The sequence below is a fragment of the Hyperoodon ampullatus genome (assembly GCF_949752795.1).
Source record: "Hyperoodon ampullatus genome assembly, chromosome: 3".
NCBI lineage: Eukaryota > Metazoa > Chordata > Mammalia > Artiodactyla > Ziphiidae > Hyperoodon > Hyperoodon ampullatus.
The window spans coordinates 112954328-112980888 of NC_136916.1; the positions used below are offsets into that span (position 1 = coordinate 112954328).

At 38.7% G+C, this 26561-nt stretch overlaps 1 protein-coding gene across 2 annotated transcripts in view; it reads right to left on the minus strand.

Moving 5' to 3' along the window:
• The window catches only part of HEATR5A (HEAT repeat containing 5A), a gene marked incomplete at both ends in the record, with an annotated part of 101240 nt that extends 74953 nt beyond the window's left edge, over window positions 1-26287 (minus strand). Inside the window, 9 exons of one of the 2 annotated variants that reach the window (XM_079698964.1) lie at window positions 597-847; window positions 2297-2452; window positions 2972-3227; window positions 4640-4797; window positions 17721-17895; window positions 18579-18728; window positions 22500-22608; window positions 24433-24644; window positions 26162-26287. In XM_079698964.1, the coding sequence (XP_079555090.1) occupies window positions 597-847; window positions 2297-2452; window positions 2972-3227; window positions 4640-4797; window positions 17721-17895; window positions 18579-18728; window positions 22500-22608; window positions 24433-24644; window positions 26162-26287 (1593 nt within the window). Of the gene's footprint in view, window positions 1-596; window positions 848-2296; window positions 2453-2971; window positions 3228-4639; window positions 4801-17720; window positions 17896-18578; window positions 18729-22499; window positions 22609-24432; window positions 24645-26161 lie in introns of both variants that reach the window. The other variant, XM_079698963.1, reaches the window with a different exon arrangement.
• Window positions 26288-26561: the final 274 nt, after the last annotated feature.

Below are 26561 nucleotides of genomic sequence, written 5' to 3' on the forward strand. Positions count from 1 at the left end.
GGACAGTGTGAAAGGAAATTAAAAGCTCATACTAATATTTTCAATTTAAATTTAACATATGGGCCTTTTACTTAATTTTCTTGATTCTACAATGGTAGCTTTTATTTTTTATATGGAAAATCTTGGTTCCTAAGAACATTCATTATCTACTTCATCTTACTAGATATGTAAACTAATTCCAGAATAATACCACCAAGAATACCACTAACTATAAAATTATTAAATGAAGTTTAAGATTTCTTTTGAAGCTCTATGTCATTTACAATGCAATTTTAAAATGTACTTCTATGGCAGAACTGAGTATATGGAAGAAAAAAAAAAAAGCCTTCAGGAACAAAATCTGTTACTAACTGGAGATATTTCTAACAAAAAGCAGAGAAAGCAACTCCTCTTTAAATGTAGATATGAAATTTTTAACCATCCCTTCATTGTCACAGTAATTACGTTGATGATACTTAACACTTAAGTAGTAGTAGAGCTGACAGCTCAGAAATTTGTCCTGCATGGTTCTTTACTGGGTGATACACAAGAAGACAATGATGTTTTTAAGAAAAACTTGAAATGTCACTATCATATGCGAAGAATGAAATCATTACCTTGCCCTTTCCATGAGGAATTCCTAAAGGACAATGTTTCACTGCTCCCAGCAGAGCTGCCACTGCAAAACTAAAGCCAGTCACTGCTTCAGGTGAAGACTTAAGCACAGTAAGCCTTTCAAGGCAACGGTCTAAGAGAGGTGTTAGGTAGGAAGGTAGTGCCACAGCAATGCAGTGTAGACACCAGGCAGCTGCTAGTCGAACAGAAATGCTAGGATGAAGAGTAACTGAAATGATATTGTCAAGGACGCCTAGAAGGACAGAATAAACAAATGATGACTCAGCTACACAGATAAAACTCAGTCATCAGTCAAAAGAGTAAGCAACCACATAGATATGAAATATATTATCTTTATCAAAAGCCAAATCAGAATTTAAAAAATTAAGTGATACACCATTATAAATAATTTTTTTGTACCCAAGAGTTACTTCTACCAATATACCTCAGGAAAATTGGCTTAAATTAAGTCAGGAGACAAAGGAAATTTTTACTTCCTAAATAAGCCCATGTTCTGCTTACTTTATCTTGAGATCATTAATTTGGTACTAGGAATTAAAAATTACCAATATAAAAAAAATTATCAATAAATAACAAAAACATCTTGAGAAGAAATGTCACATCTTGCTTCATCCTCCTTTTCTTTTAAATCCTTTCTGGCACATTTCTCTGCATAATCAGTATTCTCTCTATGTACCATATTTCTCTTAACCTGAGAACAAAATGTTGACGAAAATCAAGGCTTCACTAGATCCCCAGTGGGCTACTAAGCCACTATGCAGACAGTGAAGTGCCACTACCAGTAAGAAAAAAAAGTCTACATTTGCTATAATTCAACATATACCTTCATCAAAACATGTTAACAGTTCATGTCGACTGCTACTTAAACAATATATGCCCTAGGATAAATAGCTTACAAACCAAATATAACGTAAGCTTCAGTCAGCAGGAACTGTGTAGCACAAAGGACAAAAGCCATTAAAGATGATTTTAAAAAGTAATTAAATAAGCCAATCACAAAAGGCCACATGCTGTATGGATTCCATTTATTTTAAATCTTGTCCAGAATAGGCAAATTCATAGAGACAGAAAATAGATTAGTGGTTATCAGGGCCAGGGGGAGGGGAAATGGGAAATGACTGCTAATGGGTGTAGGACTTCTTGGGGTGACGAAAACATTCTGCAATTAGAGAGTGATAGAGTTTGCACAACTCTGTGAGTATACCAAAACCACTGAATTGTATACTTTAAAAGGGTGAACTTTATAGTACGTGAATTATCTCTCAAAGTGATTAAATAATTTTCAAAGAGAGAAAGAAAAGAGAATGCCTGAAAAGACCTTTAAGGAAGTAAATTACTTGTACCATACAGAAACTAATACTTTCATTGCAGATGAGAGATATGAGTTCAGGTTTACTTCTCCATTTTTCTGTGTTATCTTAAATATCTCCAGAAAGGGGGTTGGAGATAGAGAGAGACCTAGAGAACAATCTTTAGTTACAAAAGCAAAAGAAAAAAACAAAAACAAAAAAACATACCTTTAAAAATCTTGATTATATATATTTCATAAAACAACTCTAATAAATCTATAGTGAAATCTATAATAAATGAGCTATACGAGGGGGCTTTTCTTCCTTGGAGAAAAGTTGTCTAAAGTAAAAGTAAAAACAAAGTATTCAGACTAGTCACAAACAACAGATACCTGCACTTGAATCCTGTAGCAAAGGTGCAGGTGTGGTGCCGAGACTGTGTATGAGATTTCCAAGTTCTTGTAAAGCACATACCAACATATGCTGGCTGGCTGCTACATCTGCGGAGCCAAGCCGGGTTTCCAGATTACCGTCACTCATTACAGCATCTGATAGAAGTATAAGAATTAACTAGGCATCACTGTTTTATTAACTAAAATACTAAAATGGGGACTTGCACCTATAGAGAAAGAATTAAACTAATATAACCAATTTAGTTCAAGCAACCTGATCAGAGATGCCTTATTACTCTTTTAGCAAGTGGCACTGAAAGGGAGAACTCCAATTTTATCAATACTCAAGATAAGCAGAGTAGATTTAGGACAGTACAAGAACTGAGATGAACTAATTGTTTCAAAGACAATGTATCTTAACTTCTATAGGAAGATTATGAATTCTGAGGAACTACTATCCACCAGCCTTTAAGATTAGTACATATATATATAATAGTTCTTATCAAGGTAGATAATTTATGTCTCACCTATATACAGACTGCTTTACTCTGAAACAACTGACCTGTATTATAAAAGTGTTTTTTGGGTATTAATATAATTATATACCAGTCCAGCTTTTCCAAAAGGACAATCCCTTTAGCACTGTTAAAACAGACTGTATTAGAAGATCCATACCCATAACTTTCTTTAACTTCCAGATAGCCTGGCAAATATCCTTGGCAGCAGCAATTTGAGCCTTTTCTCCAAGAAGACCTCCAACAGTAGCTCGAAGGATAAATGAAACACAACGGCGACTGCAGACAGCGTCAATCTGAGTTTGGGTGGCCTTAGGGTGTGACTGTGAAACCAGGCTTAGGGTATGAGAAAGAAAGGTAGCAAAATTTTTCTCTAGCCATGCTCCTCCTAGTGTTGAAACAAACACCACGTAAGCCTAAAAAAGAAAGGAGTTTTATCTTCAAAATGAAATAATTTCAATTCTATATTAATGTTTTCTCTTCCATGAAATATGCAGAATTTATTAACATTTCTTTTTAGTCTTTCCTCATTTATATAGCCACCTTAGCTATATAAATGTAGTACTATTTTTTTGTTTGTTAAGCCAAAATTGAAGTACGCGGTCTTTCAACTGAGGTTTCATTTATGCTGCCTGTTTTATTTTGGTCAGACTACAAAGTTTCAGGATAGTCAGCATAGCTAGCTAATAAGTAAAATGTGCCTGTGACTTCTCCAAACAAAGCATTCAAATTCTTTAACATTCTGTGTTTTTTTTTTTTTCCTTCAAGTTTTTGGCCACATGCTGAGCAGCATGCGGGATCTTAGTTTCCCAAACAGGGATCAAACCCATGCCCCCTACAGTGGAAGCCCAGAGTCTTAACCACTGGACCACCAGGGAAGTCCCTAAGGTCTTTAACATTCTGAACAAGAAAACCCAAATCAAACATATGAACACAGTGTAAGAATGAACTATGGTCTAATACCGTAACTCTAAGGGAATTCAGTTCTAGAAACCAGAAAAGAAAGTTTACGGTGACGAATCACTGCTCTTTGTTTTCATGAATGTTAATGGTTTGGCTTGCTCCAGCGATACAGACAGTAGTTTTCTTATGCAATCTGTTTTTTAAAAATACACAGTTTACAATTATACTGGGACGTCTTATATTTTCATGAAATCTAATATCATACAGTATAAAATAATGAGGATATATATGTGAATTTAAAAAAATACATGTTTGCTTTGAACCATAATGGCATTTAGAAAACAAGATAGTTCAAGGAAAGAATGCAAAGACCTCTATATTGCCTTATTCTGAGACCCTCTTCCCAAGGTTTAGCTTTTTAGGTTTTGTTTAGGACCAAGAATTTAAGCACTTTAAGTAGATTACATGCTGTAATCTTTATTTTGAAGTAGAAACCATATGAAACAGAAATATAATATTGCCCATGCCAAATATTATGTACCTAAAAGCTTAAATCTGAACTGTATAAGCACACACAAACACAATAGAAAACATGTTAAACCACAAGACACATGGAAGCCCAAGGCCTAGAAACAAACAAAAAAATGTTGTTTATGTTTCAAAGGAAATAAACAATAGTCTTCCATCATTACAAACTGAAAACACATTGTGGGTAATAGCCTATTTAGTTGGCTTTGTATAAATAAGGTTCTCTTACTTGTAATCTAGTTTTTTATAAAGCGTCTTGGCCTCACCCCATCTATTTATAAACATGAGAGCATAAGTGATGACCTTGCACAGTATCACTTCCACCTGGAGTCAGATACTAAAACTTTCACTATAGGCCAGTGAGAATTACATTTAGATACTGATTTGTGATTCTAACCTGAGTAACTCCAACTCGGACATCCCTACTGACTGAACTGGTTCCTTTCAGCATATCTCCACTGGCTCGAAGAAATCCTGAACTCCCACGTAGAAACCCTGTTCCTAGTAATTCCAGAACTTCCTCCAGAGATACTCTGCGAACGCTTTGACGTGAGGCTGCTATAACAAAGAACAGAACAAAACATGTGATTCTATTTTACAGACTAAATTTTAATGCGTGATCTTGGTTTGCATGATCTTGAACAGTATGTTAACAGAAACAAAAATAAACTAAAAATCCAAACAAAAGGCAAAAGTTACAGGACATTACACACACTAAAGTCACACAAGGGTTCAGAGGTCAAATCATAATGGACTCTGACCGTATCATGTCAATGACATCTTAGAGTCTATGCCACTTTGAGATTATGACCTACTGCTCTCTTGTCCTCAAGTTAAACAAGGGAAAACATAAATAAACGGCCCTAGTTCTCCATGAGTGAAAATGTTATATAAAACTGTGAAAATTCTTTTGAAATACTAAAAAGGCCAAAATCACAATTTTATCTTTCTAAATGCTCTACAACTCTTTTTTTTTTTTTTTTTTTGCGGTAGGCGGGCCTCTCACTGCTGTGGCCTCTCCCATTGCGGAGCACAGGCTCTGGACATGCAGGCTCAGCAGCCATGGCTCACGGGCCCACAGCTCCGCGGCATGTGGGATCCTCCCGGACCGGGGCACGAACCCGTGTCCCCTGCATCGGCAGGCGGACTCTCAACCACTGTGCCACCAGGGAAGCCCCTCTACAACTCTTAATGAAACTTACATAAAAGTAAAAATTCTCAACTGCAAGTACAACTTTTGTTATACCCTCAGTCTCTGAAGAAACCAAAGCTAAGTATTACTAAAACTGCCCGGTCAACCCTTAGGATGCAATAATTAAGAGCTTAGTTAGGCAGAATGTTTTAAATTTGTCTTCAGTTTGACACAGTTGAGTTTCTCCCTGTGAATATCTAGGGAATAACATCTCCTTTAAGAAAAGAACCCATTTTCGCCCTTTCATTCTTCTGAAAAATGATGGTCACAAGCTCTGATCCTCATTATTGACTTAAGTCATAAACAGTGGAAAAATAAACTTCTGTTAATCCAAGTCATGAACAAAAAATATACTCCTCAGCCTGAAGATGAAACAGATAAAAATCTATATCGGCACGTGGAAGAGAAACATAAGTGAATAGTACAAAATCCATGCTCTTGCGGATCATAAATTCTAAAAAGGAGAGACAACAATAAACATAACAAAGGACTAAGTATATAGTATGTTAGACAGTGATTAAAAGCCATGCAAAAAAATAAAGCAGGTATCTTTTATGTGTAGTGAGTTCAGTGGAGGGCTCTGGTAGGAGACGGACCAGAGTGTAAGGATGGTGCAAGAGCAGGAGATATAGGACCTTGTCGATCATTATAATAAGGAGGTGAGTAAAGTGAGGTGCCAGTGAGAACCTTGAGCAAAGGAGTGATATAATCTGTCACTTTGCTTCTGTGCTGAGAGAAGACTGTAGAGGGGCAAAGGCAGAAGTAGAGAAAACCATTAGGAGCAATTTAGTAATTCAAACGAGAGGTGATGGTGGCTTAGATCAAGATAGATACAATAGGAATCGGGGTATGCATACTTACATATTTTAAAAATTTTTTACTAGAAAAAATTTCAAAATTACAAAAAAGCTGCAAGAATAGTACAATAAACTCCCATGTACCCTTCACCTAGACGCCATATCTTCCTTATCACTTTCTCTTTTTTTTTTTTTTTTTTGGTATGCGGGCCTCTCACTGTTGTGGCCTCTCCCGTTGTGGAGCACAGGCTCCGGACGCACAGGCTCAGCAGCCATGGATCACAGGCCCAGCCACTCCGTGGCATGTGGGATCTTCCCGGACCGGGGCATGAACCCGTGTCCCCTGCATCGGCAGGCGGACTCTCAACCACTGCGCCACCAGGGAAGCCCACTTTCTCATTTTTGAAGAGTACATATATGGTTAGTTGTAGTTACAGAAAAGCCCTCAATTTGAGTTTTTCCTCAAGAGAACTACATTAAGTAATGCTGTAAGCCTTCTCAATGCATAACGTCAAAAAGATATGTCAGGCTTGGTGTCAATCTGTCCCTACATTGGCGATATTATCTTTGAACACCTGAATAAGGTGTCTGCCAGTCTTGTCCAGTGTAAAATATTTTTTCCATTTGTAATCACTATGCCACCTCTGTGGTGATACTTTTTTTTTTAATATTTATTTATTTATTTATTTATTTATTTATTTATTTATTTATTTATGGCTGCGTTGGGTCTTCATTGCTTCACGTGGGCTTCCTCTAGTTGCAGCGAGCAGGAGCTACTCTTCCTTGTGGTGCGCGGGCTTCTCATTGCGGTGGCTTCTCTTGTTGCAGAGCATGGGCTCTAGGCATGCAGGCTTCAGTAGTTGTGACACGCGGGCTTCAATAGTTGTGGTTCGTGGGCTCTAGAGCACAGGCTCAGTAGTTGTAGCACACGGGCTTAGTTGCTCCGTGGCATGTGGGATCTTCCCGGACCAGGGCTCAAACCCAGGTCTCCTGCATTGGCAGGCAGATTCTTAACCACTGCGCCACCAGGGAAGCCCTCCTTTTTTCTTTAACAGGTTATAATCCATTTCTATCATTACTAATTCTAATACTGTCCTGGATTTGACCAGCTTTTCTTCAGAAAGCTGGCCAGTGGAAGCTCCTCACTTTCTGGCACAACAAGACACTCCAGGTTCATCCTCAGACTTTCCTTGCCCCGACTCCATGAGCCACTTCTCCAAGGAGTCCCAACTGTAGATATGTTTTTTTTTTTTTTTTTTTTTTTGCGTTATGCAGGCCTCTCACTGTTGTGGCCTCTCCCGTTGCGGAGCACAGGCTCCAGATGCGCAGGCTCAGCGGCCATGGCTCACGGGCCCAGCCGTTCTGCGGCATGTGGAATCTTCCCGGACCGGGGCACGAACCCATGTCCCCTGCATCGGCAGGCGAACTCTCAACCACTGCGTCACCAGGGAAGCCCATAGATATGTTTTAATATTGTTAGGTAGAATAGTTATTGAGTGTGAGAAAGAAGATTCAAGGGTGACTTTACAAACTGCGGTTTGAACAACTGCAGGGACAGAGCTGTTATCAACTTAGATTAGCAAGATTGCAACTGCAAGGAGAGCAGGTATGTGTATATGGGGGGAGGGGAGATGAAGCATTCACTTAGGACAATTTGAAACATCAAATAGACGTCCAAACAGAGATGTCAAATGGGCAGCTAGATATGAGAGTTCAGTGTCCAGGAGAGAAGTGTGGGCTAAAGACATAAATCCGGGAATCCATGATATATAGATGGTATTTAAGCCATGAGATTGGGTAAGATCATCTAGAGTGAGCCTACATAAAGAGCAGAAAGACCAAGGACTAGGTGATGGGTCTCTCCTATGAGAAGACAAGAAATCATCAAAGACTGAACAAAAACTTATAGAGAGAAAGAAAGAAAACCAAGGGAGCGTGAGGTCCTAAAACGCAAGTGAAAAAAGGATGAGGAGGAAGATCAACTGAGTTAAATGTTGCTGAAAGGTTAAGTAAGACAACTGAGAACTGCCCACTGGCTTAGCATGGCTAAATATTAGAACGGAAGTGCCAAAGGGCAGGGGCTTTTAATCTGTTTTGTTCAATAACACATCCTACACACTCAGAACAGATCGTGGCCCTGTATAAACCCCCAATAAATGCTTGTTTATTTATCGAATAACTGATGAACGTGGAGGTCATTGATGCCCTTAACAAAAATAGTTTTCAAGAGTTAACTGGGGCTTCCCTGGTAGCGAGGTGCTTAAGAATCCGCCTGCCAATGCAGGGACATGGGTTCAAGTCCTGGTCCAGGAAGATCCCACATGCCATGGAGCAACTAAGCCCATGCGACACAACTACTGAGCCAGCGCTCTACAGCCCACGAGCCACAACTACTGAGCCCACCTGCCACAACTACTGAAGCCGGCATGCCTAGAGCCCATGCTCCACAACGAGAAGCCACCGCAATGAGAAGCCTGCACACCTCAATGAAGAGTAGCCGCTGCTCGCCGCAACTAGAGAAAGCCCACGCGCCGCAACTAGAGAAAGCGCACGTGCAGCAACGAAGACCCAATGCAGCCAAAAATAAATAAATAAAATAAATAAATTTATATATAAAAAAACAGTTAACTGGGGGAAAATCCTAACTGAAGTGTGTTTGAAAGAAGAAAGAGAGTAAAAACAGAGTATCAAGAACTCCTCTGAGGAACTCTGCTACAAAGGGAAGAGAAATGGGGCTCCAGGTGGCTGTGGAAGTAAAATACAAGAAAAAAAGACTTCCGGGTAAGATGGCGGAAGAGTAAGACGCGGAGATCACCTTCCTCCCTACGGATACACCAGAAATACAGTTACACGTGGAACAACTCCTACAGAACACCTACTGAACGCTGGCAGAAGACCCCAGACCTCCCAAAAGGCAAGAAACTCCCCACATACCTGGGTAGGGCAAAGCGGAGAGATTCCCGCACAGAGGATCGGTGCCGAGCGGCACTCACCAGCCCGAGAGGCTTGTCTGCTCGCCCGCCGGGGCGGGCGGTGCTGGAAGCTGAGGCTTGGGCTTCGGTCAGAGCGCAGGGAGAGGACTGGGGCTGGCGGCGAGAACTCAGCCTGAAGGGGGCTAATGTGCCACAGCTAGCCGGAAGGGAGTCCGGGAAAACTCTGGAGCTGCCGAAGAGGCAAGAGACTTTTTCTTCCCTCTTGGTTTCCTGGTGCGCGAGGAGAGGGGATTAAGAGCGCTGCTTAAAGGGGCTCCACAGACGGGCGCGAGTCACGACTGAAAGCGCGGAGCCCAGTGACGGGCGTGGGACGCTGGGGCTGCTGCTGCCGCCGCCAAGAAGCCTGTGTGCGAGCGCAGGTCACTGTCCACACCGCCCTTCCGGGAGCCTGTGCAGCCCGCCACTGCCGGGGTCCCGGGATCCAGGGGCGGCTTCCCTGGGAGAACGCACGGCGCGCCTCGGGCTGGTGCAACGTGACGCCGACCTCTGCCGCTGTAGGCTCGCCCCGCACTCCGTGCCCCTCCCTCCCGCCCGGCCTGAGTGAGCGAGAGTCCCTGAAGAGGCTGCTCCTTTAACCCTGTCCTGTCTGAGCGAAGAACAGACGCCCTCCGGCGACCTACACGCAGAGGCGGGGCCAAATCCAAAGCTGAGACCCAGGAGCTGTGAGAACAAAGAAGAGAAAGGGAAACCTCTCCCAGCAGCCTCAGAAGCAGCGGATTGAAGCTCCATAATCAACTTGATGTACCCTGCATCTGTGGAATACATGAATAGACAACAAATCATCCCAAATTGAGGAGCCAGGAGTCACTGCTGTGCCTCTGAGGTGGGAGAGCCAACCTCAGGACACTGGTCCACAAGAGACCTCCCAGCTCCACATAATATCAAACGGCGAAAATCTTCCAGAGATCTCCATCTCAACATCAGCACCCAGCTTCACTCAACGACCAGCAAGCTACAGTGCTGGACACCCTATGCCAAACAACTAGCAAGACAGGAACACAACGCCACCCATTAGCAGAGAGGTGGCCTAAAATCATAAAAAGTCCGCAGACACCCCAAAACACACCACCAGACGTGGACCTGCCCACCAGAAAGACAAGATCCAGCTTCATCCACCAGAACACAGGCACTAGTCCCCTCCACCAGGAAGCCTACACAATCCACTAAACCAACCTTAGCCATTGGGGACAGACACCAAAAACAACGGGAACTACGAACCTGCAGCCTGCAAAAAGGAGACCCCAAACACAGTAACATAAGCAAAATGAGAAGACAGAAAAACACACAGCAGGAGAAGGAGCAAGATAAAAACCCACCAGACCTAACAAATGAAGAGGTAATAGGCAGTCTACCTGAAAAAGAATTCAGAATAATGATGGTAAAGATGATCCAAGATTCTATTTCCCAGATCCAAAATCTTGGAAATAGAATAGACAAAATGCAAGAAACAGTTAACAAGGACCTAGAAGAACTAAAGATGAATCAAGCATCGATTAAAAACACAATAAATGAAATAAAACATACTCTAGATGGGATCAATAGCAGAATAACGGAGGCAGAAGAACGGATAAGTGAGGTGGAAGATAAAATAGTGGAAATAACTGCTGCAGAGCAAAATAAAGAAAAAAGAATGAAAAGAACAGAGGACAGTCTCAGAGACCTCTGGGACAACATTAAACGCACCAACATTCGAATTATAGGGGTTCCAGAAGAAGAAGAGAAAAAGAAAGGGACTGAGAAAATATTTGAAGAGATTATAGTTGAAAACTTCCCTAATATGGGAAAGGAAATAGTTAATCAAGTCCAGGAGGCACAGAGAGTCCCATACAGATAAATCCAAGGAGAAATACGCCAAGACACATATTAATCAAACTGTCAAAAATTAAACACAAAGAAATCATATTAAAAGCAGCAAGGCAAAAACAACAAGTAACACACAAGGGAATCCCCATCAGGATAACAGCTGATCTCTCAGCAGAAACTCTACAAGCCAGAAGGGAGTGGCAGGACATAATTAAAGTGATGAAGGAGAAAAACCTGCAACCAAGACTACTCTACCCAGCAAGGATCTCATTCAGATTTGATGGAGAAATTAAAACGTTTACAGACAAGCAAAAGCTGAGAGAGTTCAGCACCACCAAACCAGCCTTACAACAAATGCTAAAGGAACTTCTCTAGGCAAGAAACACAACAGAAGGAAAAGACCTACAATAACGAACCCAAAACAATTAAGAAAATGGGAATAGGAGCATACATATCAATAATTACCTTAAATGTAAATGAAATAAATGCTCCCACCAAAAGACACAGATTGGCTGAATGGATACAAAAACAAGACCCATATATATGCTGTCTACAAGAGACCCACTTCAGACCTAGAGACACATACAGACTGAAAATAAGGGGATGGAAAAAGATATTCCATGCAAATGGAAACCAAAAGAAAGCTGGAGTAGCAATTCTCATATCAGACAAAATAGACTTTAAAATAAAGACTACTAGAAGAGACAAAGAAGGACACTACATAATGATCAAGGGGTCAATGCAAGAAGAAGATATAACAATTGTAAATATTTATGCACCAAACATAGGAGCACCTCAATACATAAGGCAAATACTAACAGCCATAAAAGGGGAAATCGACAGTAACACAATCATAGTAGGGGACTTTAACACCCCACTTTCACCAATGGACAGATCATCCAAAATGAAAATAAATAAGGAAACACAAGCTTTAAATGATACATTAAACAAGATGGACTTAATTGATATTTATAGGACATTCCATCCAAAAACAACAGAATACACATTTTTCTCAAGTGCTCATGGAACATTCTCCAGGATAGATCATATCTTGGGTCACAAATCAAGCCTTGGTAAATTTAAGAAAATTGAAATTGTATCAAGTGTCTTTTCCGACCACAATCCTATGAGACTAGATATCAATTACAGGAAAAGAGCTGTAAAAAATACAAACACATGGAGGCTAAACAATACACTACTTAATAACGAAGTGATCACTGAAGAAATCAAAGAAGAAATTAAAAAATACCTAGAAACAAATGACAATGGAGACACAACGACCCAAAACCTATGGGATGCAACAAAAGCAGTTCTAAGAGGGAAGTTTATAGCAATACAATCCCACCTTAAGAAACAGGAAACATCTCGAATAAACAACCTAACCTTGCACCTAAAGCAATTAGAGAAAGAAGAACAAAAACATCCCAAAGTTAGCAGAAGGAAAGAAATCATAAAATTCAGATCAGAAATAAATGAAAAAGAAATGAAGGAAACGATAGCAAAGATCAATAAAACTAAAAGCTGGTTCTTTGAGAAGATAAACAAAATTGACAAACCATTAGCCAGACTCATCAAGAAAAAAAGGGAGAAGACTCAAATCAATAGAATTTGAAATGAAAAAGGAGAAGTAACAACTGACACTGCAGAAATACAAAAGATCATGAGAGATTACTATAAGCAAGTCTATGCCAATAAAATGGACAACCTGGAAGAAATGGACAAATTCTTAGAAATGCACAACCTGCCAAGACTGAATCAGGAAGAAATAGAAAATATGAACAGACCAATCACAAGCACTGAAATTGAAACTGTGATAAAAAATCTTCCAACAAACAAAAGCCCAGGACCAGATGGCTTCACAGGCGAATTCTATCAAGCATTTAGAGAAGAGCTAACACCTATCCTTCTCAAACTCTTCCAAAATATAGCAGAGGGAGGAACACTCCCAAACTTATTCTACGAGGCCACCATCACCTTGATACCAAAACCAGACAAGGATGTCACAAAGAAAGAAAACTACAGGCCAATATCACTGATGAACATAGATGCAAAAATCCTCAACAAAATACCAGCAAACAGAATCCAACAGCACATTAAAAGGATCATACACCATGATCAACTGGGGTTTATTCCAGGAATGCAAGGATTCTTCAATATACGCAAATCAATCAACGTGATACACCATATTAACAAATTGAAGGAGAAAAACCATATGATCATCTCAATAGATGCAGAGAAAGCTTTCGACAAAATTCAACACCCATTTATGATAAAAAACCTGCAGAAAGTAGGCATAGAGGGAACTTTCCTCAACATAATAAAGACCATATATGACAAACCCACAGCCAGCATCGTCCTCAATGGTGAAAAACTGAAACCATTTCCACTAAGATCAGGAACAAGACAAGGTTGCCCACTCTCACCACTCTTATTCAACATAGTTTTGGAAGTTTTAGCCACAGCAATCAGAGAAGAAAAGGAAATAAAAGGAATCCAAATCGGAAAAGAAGAAGTAAAGCTGTCACTGTTTGCAGATGACATGATACTATACATAGAGAATCCTAAAGATGCTACCAGAAAACTACTAGAGCTAATCAATGAATTTGGTAAAGTTGCAGGATACAAAATTAATGCACAGAAATCTCTGGCATTCCTATATACTAATGATGAAAAATCTGAAAGTGAAATCAAGGAAACACTCCCATTCACCATTGCAACAAAAAGAATAAAATATCTAGGAATAAACCTACCTAAGGAGACAAAAGACCTGTATGCAGAAAATTATAAGACACTGATGAAAGAAATTAAAGATGATACAAATAGATGGAGAGATGTACCATGTTCTTGGATTGGAAGAATCAACATTGTGAAAATGACTCTACTACCCAAAGCAATCTACAGATTCAATGCAATCCCTATCAAACTACCACTGGCATTTTTCACAGAACTAGAGCAAAAAATTTCACAATTTGTATGGAAACACAAAAGACCCCGAATAGCCAAAGCAATCTTGAGAACGAAAAATGGAGCTGGAGGAATCAGGCTCCCTGACTTCAGACTATACTACAAAGCTACAGTAATCAAGACAGTATGGTACTGGCACAAAAACAGAAAGATAGATCAATGGAACAGGATAGAAAGCCCAGAGATAAACCCACGGACATATGGTCACCTTATCTTTGATAAAGGAGGCAGGAATGTACAGTGGAGAAAGGACAGTCTCTTCAATAGTGGTGCTGGGAAAACTGGATAGGGACATGTAAAAGTATGAGATTAGATCACTCCCTAACACCATACACAAAAATAAGCTCAAAATGGATTAAAGACCTAAATGTAAGGCCAGACACTATCAAACTCTTAGAGGAAAACATAGGCAGAACACTCTATGACATAAATCACAGCAAGATCCTTTTTGACCCACCTCCTAGAGAAATGGAAATAAAGACAAAAATAAACACATGGGACCTAATGAAACTTAAAAGCTTTTGCACAGCAAAGGAAACCATAAACAAGACCAAAAGACAACCCTCAGAATGGGAGAAAATATTTGCAAATGAAGCAACTGACAAAGGATTAATCTCCAAAATTTATAAGCAGCTCATGCAGCTCAATAACAAAAAAACAAACAGCCCAATCCAAAAATGGGCAGAAGACCTAAATAGACATTTCTCCACAGAAGATATACAGACTGCCAACAAACACATGAAAGGATGCTCAACATCTTTACTCATTAGAGAAATGCAAATCAAAACTACAATGAGATATCATCTCACACCAGTCAGAATGGCCATCATCAAAAAATCTAGAAACAATAAATGCTGGAGAGGGTGTGGAAAAAAGGGAACACTCTTGCACTGCTGGTGGGAATGTGAATTGGTACAGCCACTATGGAGAACGGTATGGAGGTTCCTTAAAAACTACAAATAGAACTACCATATGACCCAGCAATCCCACTACTGGGCATATACCCTGAGAAAACCATAATTCAAAAAGAGACATGTAGCAAAATGTTCATAGCAGCCCTATTTACAATAGCCCAGAGATGGATACAATCTAAGTGTCCATCATCGGATGAATGGGTAAAGAAGATGTGGCACATATATACAATGGAATATTACTCAGCCATAAAAAGAAATGAAATTGAGCTATTTGTAATGAGGTGGATGGACCTAGAGTCTGTCATACAGAGTGAAGTAAGTCAGAAAGAGAAAGACAAATACTGTATGCTGACACATATATATGGAATTTAAGAAAAAAAAATGTCATGAAGAACATAGGGGTAAGACAGGAATAAACACACAGAGCTAGTAGAGAATGGACTTGAGGATATGGGGAGGGGGAAGGGTAAGCTGTGACAAAGTGAAAGAGAGGCATGGACATATATACACTACCAAACGTAAGGTAGATAGCTAGTGGGAAGCAGCCGCCTATCACAGGGAGATCAGCTCAGTGCTTTGTGACCGCCTGGAGGGGTGGGATAGGGAGGGTGGGAGGGAGACGCAAAAGGGAGGGGATATGGGAACATATGTATATGTATAACTGATTAAATTTGTTATAAAGCAAAATAAATAAATAAATTAAAAAAAAAAGAAAAAAAAATTTTCTTTAAGATGAAAGGGGAAAAAGCACATGTTTTTATAGGGAATAATCCAATAGAGAAGGAAAAGTTGATGTAGGAGAGGGGAGACTTCCTAGAGCTATGTCCTTGAGCTGGTGAGAGGATGAGCTCTAACATATTGAACGTATGGCTTTAATAGAAGATGAGATAATTCATCTTAGTAACAGTGGAGAAGTCAGAGTATATGGGTATAGATGTTGGAAGGTGGTAGATTTAGTAAGGGAGCCTGTGGAAGATAGGCCATCAAATGAAAGTAACATGGGAGAAGATAAAGGTATAAATAGTCAATTAGGAAAGTGGGACAGTGAATGGACGAGGGAAATATAGTACGACTTGAGGTTCATGGTCAAGAAGTAACTTTAAAAGATTCCATAAATCCTTGGCAACTTATGCCAATGTTAGGAAAATGTCATACTCAATCCCTGATTTTTAAATGCCTTGGTAAAATATACCATTTATTAGAAGTCTGCTGATTTTACTAGGAAAATCATTTCAGTTCTGTACCTCATAATCTTCGAATATTGTGGCTGAGTGTACAAACCTCCACTGTATTTCTTTTCCAAATTATTAAGCACTATGTTGCTAACTATTAGTCTCCTACTTAAAAAAAAATCTATTATGACATCTAGATCACTTTTTAGTTGTATGAAAATAACTTAATTATAACACAAGCCTAGAACTTACAGATGCAAGATGATAGAATTCCTAACAAAAGATTAGGCCAAAGATTTTTTAGTGTGGGTGAAGCTGGTTCTAAGATTTTTTAGTGTGGGTGAAGCTGGTTCTTCACTTTGCTTAGTCTGATTGCAAAAATGCTGTTATTAGTTTAGTGCTACTCTAGGAGGATATACATTTAAATATCATTCACATTTGTTAGGCAATTCTGTATTTTGCTTGTTTTTACTGCAACTGTGTACTAGTGCTAATGATACCTTTATGGAAACGAGCAATTCACATTTTCAAGAGGGTTTGATTAAACATGTCTTCTTCTAATTTCAATCTCTTAGATGGCTTAAGATTTAACCTCTTAAATGCCCTGAACAAGTCTGAATTACAAGATTAGAAGAACCAAAACCTAAAAAAAAATTTATTATAAATTTTAAACTTGTGGGTCTCAACTGGAGAATGAAGGGACTATATAGTTGTTAATGCTTCCTAGGTGATTCTGATATGCTGTACTCACTGTCCTCTCTCAGCTCTAGTTGAGAAACACTGGCTTAGAAGAAACCAGAACACTTCTTAATGTCACAATAAACAATTTCTAGAGCAATGATTCTAAAACTTTAATGTGCATACAAATTATCTGGGGATCTTGTTAAAATGAGAATTTGATTTAGTAAGTTGGGTGGCGTCTGGGTTTCTGCATTTCTTACAAGCTCCCAGGTGAGGCTAGTACTCTCGGTTTGCAGATATTGAGGAGCAAGGTTCTACAGAACAATCACATTTTCATTAGCATGAGACTGCTATTCTTTGGAGACAGAATAATAAAGCAAGTTTTTAATTATTCACCAATGTTTTATATACACCGTAGATTAAACCGAGGCAAACCCTTTTGTTTTCAAAAATACTCCATCCTTGCTCACTGCCTAGGAGTGTATAAATAGGGAATAAACACAAACACAAATTGTCCAAATACAGTAAATTTCAAGTATCTGCTGTTTGGAATTATTTATATCATTGTTCCCTTATACCAGTCTAGAAGATGGCAAGCCAAATGTATGTAATCAGATGCATGCTGCTTATAAAAAAAAAATTCTCGAGAATTAGATCATATCTCTTATTGGATAACACTCCACAATTCACTTAAAAAAAAAAAAAGCCACGGTATAGAGGAAGACAATGACTGAATAAAGCACATTTATTTAAGAGTTCTTTTAATTTTTTCCTCAAACTTTCACTGAATTGTTTTAAAATGAAATCTTAGGACTTATAGACATGTTTCCAAACTAAAATTTATATGATATTCTGCCTCTTTTCAAAAGTAATAATGGGTAGCAGTAATGCTACATATGTTTGTTTAAATCAACTGGGAAAAAATTATGGAAGACATTATGAAAATAATTACATGAATTTACCTGCCCCTGGATCTTTAGAAATTATAGCTTTTGCCAACACTGTGCCTAGTAGCTTTGAAACTGAAATCCGCACATCATAATTGGAGCCTTCAAAGGATTTAAAACATAGTGTGGCCACACTGTCCAGGTCTGTACTCCACATAAAGACGGCCTCATTCTGAAGTTCAAGGAGACACTATTCAATCGGGAGAAAAAGAAATTAATGAAAAACAAAATATAAATGTCAGGTTCAAATCTATATAAGTTGCAGAACCTATCAAGATCTAGCAAAAATAATACACAAATCCAAAGTCTCTAAATAATGATTGTAGGGACAACAAGTGAATACTTACTAAAAAGTCATAAAAATTATACTATACAAAGCAACGTGTCCACAAAGGGTAGGAGAAAGACCCATTTCTAATTCAATGGGCTATGAAAAATGTCTGTAGAACCTATCTGTTGGCTATAAGCAATTGTGAGAATAATTCCAACATAAACACTTTACTATCTAACCAACTATGTTAAGAAAGCATGATAAAAACAAAAACAAATCATTTTCAAACAACATAAACCGTACATGTAAATGTTACACAATTATAGAGAGGAGGCACAGTGGAATGGAAGGAATACTTAGAATCTGGTAACTTGAACTCCCCACTTCCAACAAGGTGCTGCTAACCACTTTAAGAACCCTGGGAAATTCATATAACTCTCAGGGCCTCAGTTTCCTCATATGTTAAAATGAGATAGTCCTATCTGAATACCAAGGTTGCAGCTCTAAGATCATGTAGCTGTTACTAGTGTTTTCACTGGGATAAACTGATTTAGTTGTCTTTATATTAATTTTTAGAAATTCTACTCATTAGACTATTTTACCTTTGCAGCAGCACAACGAACGGCCATGGATCTATCTGTTAAGCAGGATCTAGCAGCTTTATAAACATCCCTGTGGCAAGGTGTAGCAGCAGCTCCCAGTCCACTCAATATGTTTTGCAGACTCAGCATGATCTCATATCGACCTTGTGACTACCAAAGAGGAAAAAATTTAAAGAACAGGAAAAAAAAAATTTGCTGTGAAGAACAGTATTAAGCATTGAAATTTATCTCATATTAGAGAAATACTCAGATTTTTGTACACACTAACCAACCTATTCTGACATCAAGACACATGAATAATTGCTATTTCTTACAGTGTTTACTATTTTAAAAGTGTTACTTGTATATATTACATTTCAACATAACACAAATTTTATAGGGTTGATGTGCAGATTAAATGAAATTATATGGGAAGCGCCAGGCATAAGGCTTGCATGTTGTCAAGCACTCAATAAATGGTTGCTATAAATGAGGTAACATGGTAAGAGTGCATGGTCTGCCACCTACTAGCTATATGTCTTTGGGCAAATCTGTTTCTTTACCTTAAAGATAAAAGTTAAATGATTGTTGTGAGGATCAAACGAGTTACTACATGTGAAGTGCTTAGAACAGTGCCTGACACACAGTAAATGCTCAGTTGAGTTCATAGCTATTGATATTTTATCATTTATTGGTTCGAGTATTTTAACTCAGAGGTTAAAAGTCTGGGTTTAGATTTTAAAAGACCTGGGTTTGAATCTTGGCTCTGAACCTTAGTAGCTGTGTGACTTTAAGTTGTTCTTATTTCTTCATCTATAAAATGAGGATAAGGGACCTCCCCAGTGGTCCAGTGGTTAAGACTCTGCACTTCCACTGAAGGGGGCATGGGTTCGATGCCTGGTCGGGGAACCAAGATCCCACATACTGCACAGTGTGGCCAAAAAAAAAGAAATGAAAAAATGAAACGAAGATAAGATGAACCCCACTGTGCCAGTGTGAGAAGTAAACAAGCCCCTGTGGGGAAATCATTCACCACAGTGCCTGGACTTAATAAACACTCAAGAAATAGTAGCTGCTTGTACTATGATGTTTTACTAAATGTTCCAAATGCTTTCTATGTCTCAGGAAGTTAAGGCCACTATAGGTAAGTTAAAGTTGGAGAAAGATCAAGTATCATTTTCATAGTAATGTTATTAATTTATTTTTGTTCAAAGGAGCACAACAGTAATTATAGGTAGACATTAACAAAATGAGTCCTAATGGGACACTTCTTAACTTTCTTTTATGCCAATTTCAAATGCTATTTATCAATACTGGTGTGTATCAAAGGTGGAAATCCCTTTTGACATCTTCAAAACGTTGTGGTACTGAATCAACTAAATCATAAAGGTAAAAGTGGAGGAGCAATAAAGTACTTAGCAATAACTTTAAATTTTCTTTTTAAAAAAAATATTAATTATTTGGTTGCACCAGGTCTTAGCTGTGGCAGGCAGGCTCCTTAGTTATGACCTGAGAACTCTTAGTTGCGGTATGCATGTGGGATCTAGTTCCCTGACCAGGGATCGAACCCAGGCCCCCTGCATTGGGAGCATGGAATCTTATCCACTGTGCCACCAGGGAAGTCCCTAACTTAAAATGTTCTGAAACCTATAGAGTAATCCTCTGTTAACCATGAGGCCTAAAAAGTATAGCTTAATCAATGGAGTTAAGAGGAAAAAAAAAGTTTAAAGTGGCCATACCTCAGTAAATAAAAGTTCTTACAGACACATCCTTTTAAATAAAACCAGATTTATGGATGTTAACAATCTCTCCTCCTGGTTTGCTGTTAATCTCCACATAACTGAGAATTTTCCAGCCTTCCTGCCCTTATTGGCGCCTAGTTTCATATCATTGCGGGTGGGAAAGATACTTCATGCGATTTCAGTCTTCTTAAACTTGCCCAGACTTGTGTGGGACCTGATATGTGATCTACCTTGGTGAATGCTCTGTGCCCTAGAAGAGGTATGTTTTGCTGCTGTCGGGTGGAATGATCAGGTTACGTCCATTAGGTCCAACTGGTCTAATGTGTAGTTCACTCCAAGGTTTGCATGTTGATTTCTGTCTGGGTGATCTGTCCATTGATGAAAGGGGGGGGGAACTGCAGTCCCCACTATGATTGTATTGCTGTATATTTCTCTCTTTAGGTCTGCCAATATTTGCTTTGTAATTTAGATGCTCTGAGGGGTGTATAAATATTTACATTGTTATAACTTTTTTTTTTTTTTTGCGGTACGCAGGCCTCTCACTGCTGTGGCCTCTCCTGCCGCGGAGCACAGGCTCCGGATGCGCAGGCTCAGCGGCCATGGCTCACGGGCCCAGCCGCTCCGCGGCATGTGGGATCCTCCTGGACTGGGGCACAAACCTGTGTCCCCTGCATCGGCAGGCGGACTCTCAACCACTGCGCCACCAGGGAATCCCCTGTTATAACTATTTTAAATAGTGATTATTGTAGCCATCGTGCTACACATCCCTAATAGGTTACATTCTAATTAAGCCTACTATTTACCACTTCATAGTGGCAAGACCCTTAAAACAGTACAGTTCCATACACCCTCTCATATGCTTTATGTTGCTGTTTTTATATATTCTAATTCTATATATGTTAAAACCCACAATGCCTTCCATTTCTTTGTCTTCATCATGAGCTTTCTCTCATATAAATTAAGAATTAAAGTATAGCCTATACCTGTGTCCACATGTTACCATTTATGGTGCTCAGTATCATTTTGTAAATCTGTTCACCTCTAGCTTCAGTGCCTTCAGAGCAGAAAGATCTCCTTTTCCTTTCACCACCAAAAAACCTGCCACTGATAAATTATCTCAACTTCTATCCATCTTAAAATATCTAAATTTTCTCAGATTTTTCAAACATATTGGGCAGTTTTTTATTTTATAAAATGGTAATAAACTCTTATAAAAACTACAAAAAAAAATATCTCCTCCTGAATTACCTTCTTCAATCTTTGTATAAACTATTGATACTCAGAAGTGATCTGCTGAGTTGATTCCCTCGCCAGTTTTATGTTATGGACTTCACTTCTCCTTAAAATTCTTGAATCAGTTACATTCTTCTTGAAATTTGGCAGACTTTACATTTGAATTTTCCCATGTTTTATCTTGATACAGTTAAAAAGAAATGTGTGTGACAGGCCAGCATTTTTATAAATTGTTTCAGGGCTGTTTTCTAGACTTTTTCCAAGCAAGGTAAGAACAGGAACTGGTGTGATTTTTTTATATTTAAAGGTGCTGAGTTATCCTTAAATATAAGGGACCACAGACTTAAAATTTTTGATATACAAACATACAAGTGCTTTAATTTCAAAACTGTTAAACTATAGTTGGCAAGAAATTACAGTATATCTTGGAAGTCCAATAGAGACAGTTACAAAAACAAAGGGTGTTTTACAATGGTAAATGATGCCAACAAATCAATGAGGCTAAGGCTGACAATATATATCCTGGCGATTGAAAGGTCATCCTGACCCTAGTCATGCTTATGTCCTCCACACTCTTTCCTGATTTTATTCCTTACACCCTGCTGATGCTGGTACAATACTAATCCATCCATCAGGTGTATGGTAGTTACCAACTACATATCTGGATCCTTGGTGACAAGCACTTGCTCTGGCACTAATAAGTAGTATCAGATGGAAAAGGTGATGCAAGAAGAGGGAGCAGGGATGGGTCTGCCAGAGAAACACCTTAGTTTGTGCCCATTTGAATTTATCTGAATACACAAAATTTTATTGCACTATTGCTTTTCTAATAAAGATTCAATATACAAAGTACATATGTGCACTACATAGAAATGTCATTTATGGATATATTTACATACATACTATGTATGCTTGTCATAGGTAAAGCTCTTTTATTAACTCAAGAAACCATAAAGTCTGTATTTACCTCTGCACTCTTCATAGCTTTAAGAATATTCCCCACTGTATCAGTAAAGGTGTTACCCAGTATTCTACCCAACTTCTTATACAAGGAACCCAAACACACCACAGCAGCGCTGGAACGACATTTAAATTAGAAATTAGTCATGAATGAAAAAACAGGAATAAAAGGATCTTAGCACATGTAAAGATGACTACTTAATTTTACTTTTAAAGGATAAAATTTCCCAGAATCTATTCCACCGTTAAATCCTAAGGAATGACACTTAGGTGAGTATCAAATAATTATATTTTCAATACAAGAATTTTAAAAAGATATATCTTCAACTAATCTAAATCTCAGCCCAAAGATTCCATCCCCTCAAATTTTTTACAAAACAATTTTTAATAGAACTGAGCTTCATATATCAGATAATCAAAGATGGTCTTAAAGATAAAAGAAAAAGAACAATGTTCTTATCAAGTCTGAAAACTTTATGGGAAAATACATTCTACTATAAGCTAAAAATTAAATAAACAAAAATTTCTATAACATTAGTACTATGCAACCATACTTGGCAAATTGCCTTCTCTAAAAAACAGGTGATAAAATGAACTGAGTCCTATGTAGAAAGAAACTAAGTTGTTTTTTTAGGATGTTAGAAGAGTATTTTCCTATATATTTACTATTAATTTTCACTACTAAGAACTAATAAACTAAAAGAACATACAAAACGTGAAGAATTTAAAGTACTTGTGCCTTAAACACTCAACTGCTAAAATTTTTTAAAAATAAATTTTATTTATTTTTATATATATATTTATTTATTTGGCTGTACCAGGTCTTAATTTTGGCACATGGGATCTTCGTTGCAGTGTGAGGGATCTAGTTCCCTGACCAGGGATGGAACCCGGGCCGCCTGTATTGGGAGCACGGAGTCTTAACCACTGGACCACCAGGGAAGTCCCTCAACTACTAAAATTTTTATCAGACAGTTTTTTTTTTTTTTTTTGCGGTACGAGGGCCTCTCCTGTTGCGGAGCACAGGCTCCGGACGCGCAGGCTCAGCGGCCATGGCTCACGGGCCCAGCCGCTCCGCAGCATGTGGGATCTTCCCGGACTGGGGCACGAACCTGTGTCCCCTGCATCGGCAGGCGGACTCTCAACCACTGAGCCACCAGGGAAGCCCTATCAGACAGTTTTGATCCCCAAATCTAAGCTTCAAATGTCTAAAGCATTTTTTAAAAGAACTGTTTCTCAGTCCATGGGAAAATGTTAGATCTTTATGAAAGTTAAATTCTTTAAAAAATGAGTAAAACGATTTGTATTCAGTTTCATAATAATTATGAAAGTTAGATTCTTTAAAAAAAATGAGTAAAAGAATTTGTATTCAGTTTCATAATAATTATCAAGTAGTTTGGGTTCTTTTTTTTTTTTTTAATATATATATTTTTATTTTTGACTGCATCGGGTCTTCGTTGCTGTGCGTGGGCTTTCTCTAGTTGTGGCGAGCAGGGGCTACCCTGTTTGCAGTCCGCGGGCTTCTCACTGAGGTGGCTTCTCTTGTTGTAGAGCATGGGCTCTAGGCGGGCAGGCTTCAGTAGTTGCAGCATGCAGGCTCAGTAGTTGTGGCATGGGAGCCCTAGAGGATGCAGGCTTCAGTAGTTGTGGCGTGTGGGCTCAGTAGTTGTGGTGCATGGGCTTAGTTGCTCTGCGGCATGTGGGATCTTCAAGGACCAGGGATTGAACCCGTGTCCCCTGCACTTGCAGGTGAATCCTTAACCACTGCATCACCAGGGAAGTCCAGGGGTTCTTTTTTTTTTTTTAAGACTTATTTTACTGAAGTACAGATGATGAACAATGTTGTGTTAATTTCTACCATACAGCAAAGTTTGGGTTCTTTATAAAAATGATACAACCAAGAAGAACTCTTTTATGTTCAGTTTTAACATTTAACTTACAGTTTAGTGGGAAGATAACTTGGAGAATCATCTTTGCTTCGAATAAGATCATTACATTTATCGATTGTCTCATAAACAGAGAATGTGTCTCCAATACTATAAAGAATGGCTAGATTCTTAGCAAGGAGTTTGCGAGTAGGAGGCCCTGGGGAGCTGTTCAACAAAGATAGGAGCTGTTCCACAAGAGTTTTCTGTTTCTCCCTTACATCACTCTAGAAAGGAAGGTAACAAAGATAATTCAAGTCAACATAATTACACATAATCCTCTAATATGATTTTCCTTTCATATAATTAAGAACTAACTAAAAGCCTCTAGAAAAATGCAAAATTATTTTGATTAAATAGTACAAATAAGTTGGTGGCATGGCTATTACACCTCATGAACAGGTAGTTTGTTGCCCTGCTGATATCTCCAAAAAGTAAATTCTGGACTACAGTATACTGGAGTCTTTGTGAACAAAGACAAGGGCTCTATTTTTTCTATGTCTTTCTTCTTAGGTTTGAAAGGTAGAGCAAATTTATATCTTAAGTAGAGCTTCTTAGTTCTTACGCCTCTGCCCAATATATATCTGCATCAATAAGCAGCAACCTAAAACCTATCACCAGAGCTGATCTTGTAATGGTTACCTGTCTTACTCAGATCATTTTCTAAGTTTAGTGCAATTTTCTTTTTGCAAGCTTATGCATCTAAATGCCGATAGTGTGACTCCATTTTACTTTTCTACGCTCTGAAAAAGGAGTACAGAATATCATCACAGTGGTAATGGTATTCAGGTGCTCCCTGAGGCCTAAACTTCCACAATAAAATATTTGTTAATTTAGTGTATGGATTTTTGTCATTTGTTAAATTCTAAATGTCTCCATGAGTAGTGTCTTTGCACCATTTGTGCATTACATAGGGTGCTGTCATTCTGTAGAATATCCTTATTTTTAGGAGATGTATGCAAAAGTATTAGAAGTAAAGTAGCAACTCACATGGCTCTGTAAATCAGTTAAACATGGCAAAATGTTAACAAATGCTGAATGTCGGTAAAGGGTATGAGTGATTAGTCTTCACTTTCTGGTAGCCATTTCATAAACTTTTAAAAGGGAATATGTTTACTCAAAGACTCCTCAATTTTTTTTTTTTTTTTTTTTTTTTTTTTTTTTGCGGTACGCGGGCCTCTCACTGTTGTGGCCTCTCCCGTTGTGGAGCACAGGCTTCGGACCCGCAGGCTCAGCGGCCATGGCTCACGGGCCCAGCCGCTCCGCAGCATGTGGGATCTTCCCGGACCGGGGCACGAACCCGTGTCCCCTGCATCGGCAGGCAGACTCTCAACCACTGCGCCACCAGGGAAGCCCCTCTCAATTCTTACTCCCCTTAAAGAGTTCACACTTTTTTTTTTAAGTGAAACTCCCATCACATTATTTAGAGCTATACTGCACCAGGATGTCATGCATGTGGAGTGACACAAGGTACAGGAGACAATGATAATGAAATCTAACACAATGTGCTCTGTAGTTTGTTTTTAATATATTTGAAAGTAATACTACGAATACTGGCTAATTTCTTCCTGCTCTTTAGAACAGAAGAAACCTCCTATTTCAATATAAAGTCTTACTAAGGTCTAACCTTCCAAAGCTAATTTAGGTTATACTCGACAGAACTAGAAAATCAAATCAAAGGAAGTTAAACATTATCTAGCACATTAAAAAAACCTCAAAAAACAGTTCTTGCAATTTTACTCACCCTGCTGGTTGCTAGCAAGAGCTTCTCCAAATATCTCAACCAATCAAAAATAAACTCTGCCTTCTGAACTTCACCCAGTTGATTGTATGCTTCTTCATTCAGCAGTAAGCTATGAGCTAATTCCATTCCTTGCAGAAAATTCTCCTAGCTGGTCACGATTCTTCTCATTAAACTTCAGTCAATATACCTAAGAAAGAAAACCTATAATAGAGGAAAATAATATTTTAAAAGGAGGGTGAAAAGGAACACAATCACAATACTGGAAATCTTGCACAGAAAAGCACAAAGCATAAATAAATGGAGACATCTTTTGTAACAGCTCTAGGGTGAAACTGGGAAAATCCCAATAGTAAACCCTAGTTAACACTGACACAAAACCCCTTTTTTAGAGAGCAGACAG